General features: G+C 35.3%; 1 protein-coding gene across 1 annotated transcript; it reads left to right on the forward strand.

Annotated features, from left to right (window-relative positions):
• The first annotated feature begins 343 nt into the window (after positions 1–343).
• On the forward strand, positions 344–4,187 carry LOC149555101 (cytochrome P450 716B1-like). Its single transcript, XM_089833584.1, has 3 exons — positions 344–1,351; positions 1,842–2,029; positions 3,567–4,187. The coding sequence occupies exons 1-3, from the start codon at positions 358–360 to the stop codon at positions 3,858–3,860; spliced, it is 1,476 nt and encodes a 491-aa protein (XP_089689710.1). The 5' UTR covers positions 344–357; the 3' UTR covers positions 3,861–4,187.
• The last annotated feature ends 328 nt before the right edge of the window (positions 4,188–4,515 follow it).

Raw genomic sequence — 4,515 nt, forward strand, 5'->3', positions numbered from 1 at the left:
GAGGGCCGATAAGTTTTATAAAATACTGATACCATTTGACTTAAAAGCATTGGACCCCGCACACCCATGATAATTAAGGCTTTCTTTTTTAATTTATTAATAAACTACATAAACTACAATATTAGAATCAATAATTATGTAGTAAACATTCATTTCACGTTTCCTTGTTTTTATAAGATATATGGCCGGCCTCTATATTAATTGAAAAAGTAAAATGTATTTCAGCAACAGGACAAAAATGAGAAGCATTGGAAAAGATTCCAATTCGAATGGATTTCTTATTCATCCCTATAAAGCAGTGTATTCATTGTTTCCTCTCATTCATTTAAAAGAACATTCTGAGTGTTTTAGTACAATATGGATTTTGCAATGATATTTAGGGTTTTCAAGGATTTTCAGTACGCAACCTCTCCATTCCTAACCATAGTTTCATCGGTTGCACTTGCTTCAGTGGTGTTTGTGCTTGCTGCAAAGGTTTTCAAGAATGGAAGAGGGAAAAATCTTCCACCAGGAAGTTTTGGTCTCCCTTGGATTGGAGAGACCATTGGGTTTCTGAATGCTCTAAAAGTTGATGAATGTGACAAGTGGGTTGCAAATAGGGTTTCCAAATATGGCCCCGTATTTAAGACCTCCTTGATGGGCTGCCCAACAGCTGTCCTCACTGGCCAAGCGGGCAACCGCTTTCTCTTGCAGAATGACCACAACACCATCATTAGCAGCCAGCCCACCACTTTTATGAGAATTTTTGGCTCCAAGAATATCACCGAGCTATTTGGAGAGGAGCACAAGCGGATAAGAAATGCTATCATGGCATTCATGAAACCAGAAGCTTTACAAAAATGTGTTGCCAGAATGGAGTCGGTTGTTGTGGAGCACTTTGCGGAGAATTGGGAAGGAAGAGAAAGTTTGTTTGCTTATCAATTGCTGAAGCAACTTACTTTCTATGTTGCCTCTGATTTGCTCTTTGGTTTGAAGGACTCAAAAGAGAAGGAAATCCTCAATGCTGAATCAATTACGCTCATGAAGGCAATCTGGTCTATTCCTTTCAATTTCCCGGGAACAACTTTTAACAGAGGCTTGAAAGCTCGTGCTCGTGTAGTCAAGAGATTATCTGCCTTGTTGAATTTGAGGAAGAGGGAAATTGCAGAGGGAAAGGCTGCGCCAGACCAAGATTTAATGTCATGGTTGATAACTATGAAGGATGATAATAATAAGTCTCTTACTGATAAGGAGATCATTGACAATTTGATTGTGCTCATGATAGGAGGTCATGACACTACTGCTGTTCTTTTAACTCAGCTTGTCAGAATGTTGTATCTGAACCCTCAAGTGTATGACATCGTGCTTCAAGGTATTTCATTAATCTAGTTGTGATATTGCTATCAGGATTAACTGTAGCTCTTTTTAGTTAAACTCATTGACCCATGTTTTATGAGTAGGTCTTCACTGGATGGCATAAACATCACACACTAAGTTTCATTCCAACGCTAGAAGTGTTAAATAGTCATAGTTTTTCGAAACTTAATTTTCTCCTTAGTGTGTGATGATTCCTCATGAATCCATCTCTCATGAGAATAAATGGAACACTTAACACTCATTCGAAGTCCCAGTGCTTCACCTCTGTGAGCATCACCTAGATCCAATGAGTGGAAAGTACTCCATTTATTTTCTCATATGGATTCATGTGTGAACCATGACTCGTGAAATATAGGTCCATGAATTTGAATAAAAAAACTACATAGTTAAATCCTGATAATAATATCACAATTTAACTCACTGTAGAGATTTCTTCTACTTGTAATTAATCTAATTGTCAACAATATGATACTTTTGTGACACAGAACAAGCAACGATTCGAGCAGCAAAGAAACCAAATGAACCGCTGGCATGGGAGGATATTAAAAAAATGGAGTACACAAAGAAGGTTGTATACGAAACTTTACGTGTAGTGCCCCCAGTTGTTGGTGGATTCAGAGCAACAGTTCAAGACGTCCAATATAAGGATTATACTATTCCTAAAGGCTGGCAGGTATGTTAATATTTATCCATCATGATGTAGCGATATACAGTTTACAATAAACAGCTTTATGTTTATTGATAATTTAATTATTGTATGTGTATAATTATTAGTCTCTGTCCTCTAAAGGCGGGGACTACTGTTTTCGCCTAACTTCTGCCATTTAATCTTATTTCTGGAACAGTGAAAAGGGAAAACAATCCCATTTAATTATGCATTAGTGATCATTTTCTATTAAATGATATTTTTGTCCTTAAATTTTCTACATCTTCATTGGCTAATTATGCAGAATTTTGAAGATTGCCTCAATAATCCCCTTTTCTCTCATCACAATTACGCCCTTCTTGTTACGCATCAGATTGCTCATAAATTAGCTGTATTATGTAAATTTTTTAACCCTTTAATTTGGAGAACACGTTTTGAATGCAACAAGGTTTTTGATAAATACCTTAGATTCAACGTTCAGGACGATGATAGGAAGCAAAAGAATTTAAGATTTCTTGTCAAATTGATTTGTTCTATACCCCATATGTTGGCTTTGAATTTTACCCCTGGTTTTCTCAGTTTCACCGCAGATGGAAGTTTGAAGCTGATGTCTGATGACTTTGGTCACGAGTTACATAAATCCTCCCTTTCATTTTACGAAACATAACTAAAAATCAAAAGGTCGGTATTTGTTAGCGCAGATAAATACCTTTGAATCTCATTTTGCATTTGATTTTGCCATGGTATTCCCCACCGATAAGGGTCTGATACTCCATACTCCAAATTGAATTAGTTTTCTTTAGAATAAGAAATTTGTAATTCGAGTTGTTTTTTATTGAAGGTAGATTGAAGAATATTTACAAATGACTAATTCAAGTTCTTCAAAAACATCATTACTTAGAAACAAACATCATAAATTTAACAACTAATTAAAACGCGAGCATTATAAATTTTTTAGGAATTAATATTGCAATTTCTTAAATGAATCAAAGGAAAACGCCAAACGCCAATGTGCAATTTATGACAATGCTAAATGTATGATCTGAAATCGTTCTTCTTTCAATGGTTCTGTTTAGCTCTGAAATCAATGTTCCTCCAATGGTTCTGGTTAGCTGAGTTCTACATCCTCTGGTTAGCTTCCTTTGTCTTCTTATTTGCTTCACGGTTACTCTTTTATTGATAAGCACGGGTCCTACATTGCCAAGTGTTGCACTGATCAGAATAGATCCTATGCCCTTAGAAGAGTAGTATTTACAACCAGCTCTTCTTCCCATTCATCTTGTCCCACGAAAAAGCACCTCTCCTGAAGCCCGCCAAAGGCAGGGACTGGTGCTCTACGGAGCACTTGTCAGATAAAGGTACTTGTCAACTTACAAGGCATTTAGACATTTAACTTCGTAGAATTTTATTCTATTAATAAACGATCAACATAATGACCAGAACTAATAGAATATTTAAGTCATATAATTGTGTGTTTGAAGTTATTTAATTGTCCTTTTGTTTGCTGTCATATTGGTTATAATAATTTAACAGAATATTTCAACAATTTTTTTTTGTTTTACAGTTACTTTGGGAGGCTAGTACTACACATTTTGATGGAGAGTTTTTTAAAGACTCTGAAAAGTTTGACCCAAGTCATTTTGACAATAAACCTTCACCTTATATATTTCTAGCATTTGGAGCAGGAGCACGACTATGTGTGGGTTATGATTTTGCAGAGCTACAAGCAAAGATATTTGTGCATCATTTAATATCAAAATTTAAATGGGCTATGATATTTCCTTATGAGAAAATGGTTTGTGAACCTCTTCCAGTTCCAAGTAAAGGATTACCCATCAAGATTCAAGTTAAAAACTAATCATGGAGGAGCATGACTATGTTGTTGGAATTAATGTTCCAACCATAGTCAATAATAATTGTTGCACATGTGGCAAGCCTTGTTGAGTTGCTGGCAACACAAGTTTAGTTTAAGATTGTGCCAAAGAGTTTTAGTTTGAATCAAGTTCTTATTGTAGATGTGTTGAGTTAAGTGTTTCAGTTAGTGTCAAGTTTATGTGTTGTGTTAATCATGAAGTAGTTTGTTGTCAATCTAATTAGTAATCATTTAGGAATGTTGTTGAGTCAAGCTATTGTATAAAACGGTATCTATTATTCAATAAAATCTATAGTTGAAAGTTCTTTCTTCTCTTCTTCTTAACTGTTGTTCTATTTTTCCAATATGCTATCAGAGCTATCATCCTATTAAGTTTTATCTGCTAAAGAAGAAGTTGTTAAGAAGATGAGGCTAGGAGAAGAACCACCAGATGATTATGTTTTCATTGAAAATTTTGTTTGATTTTGAAGAGGTCAATGCTTTGAAAATTAGGAAAAGATGTGGTAGAGGCTAGATGTATGCTCAAATAGTTTTAGGTGCTATAGGAGATGGTTATGAGGTATTCCATGTGGAGATGGTGTGTCCAATAGTTTGGGGAGATCTGAAAGTTTGGAAGCTTGACATCATTTATGAAGAGATG

Source organism: Cupressus sempervirens, chromosome 5 (assembly GCF_028749045.1).
Source record: "Cupressus sempervirens isolate cs-2001-9-10 chromosome 5, ASM2874904v1, whole genome shotgun sequence".
Classification (NCBI taxonomy): domain Eukaryota; kingdom Viridiplantae; phylum Streptophyta; class Pinopsida; order Cupressales; family Cupressaceae; genus Cupressus; species Cupressus sempervirens.

Excerpts from the sequence above, each read along its gene's own strand:
- LOC149555101 (XM_089833584.1), top strand. The coding sequence starts at position 358 with ATGGATTTTGCAATGATATTTAGGGTTTTCAAGGATTTTCAGTACGCA. Across the intron at positions 1,352-1,841 it reads GTATGACATCGTGCTTCAAG|AACAAGCAACGATTCGAGCA; the intron begins GTATTTCATTAA and ends TTTGTGACACAG. Across the intron at positions 2,030-3,566 it reads CTATTCCTAAAGGCTGGCAG|TTACTTTGGGAGGCTAGTAC; the intron begins GTATGTTAATAT and ends TTTGTTTTACAG.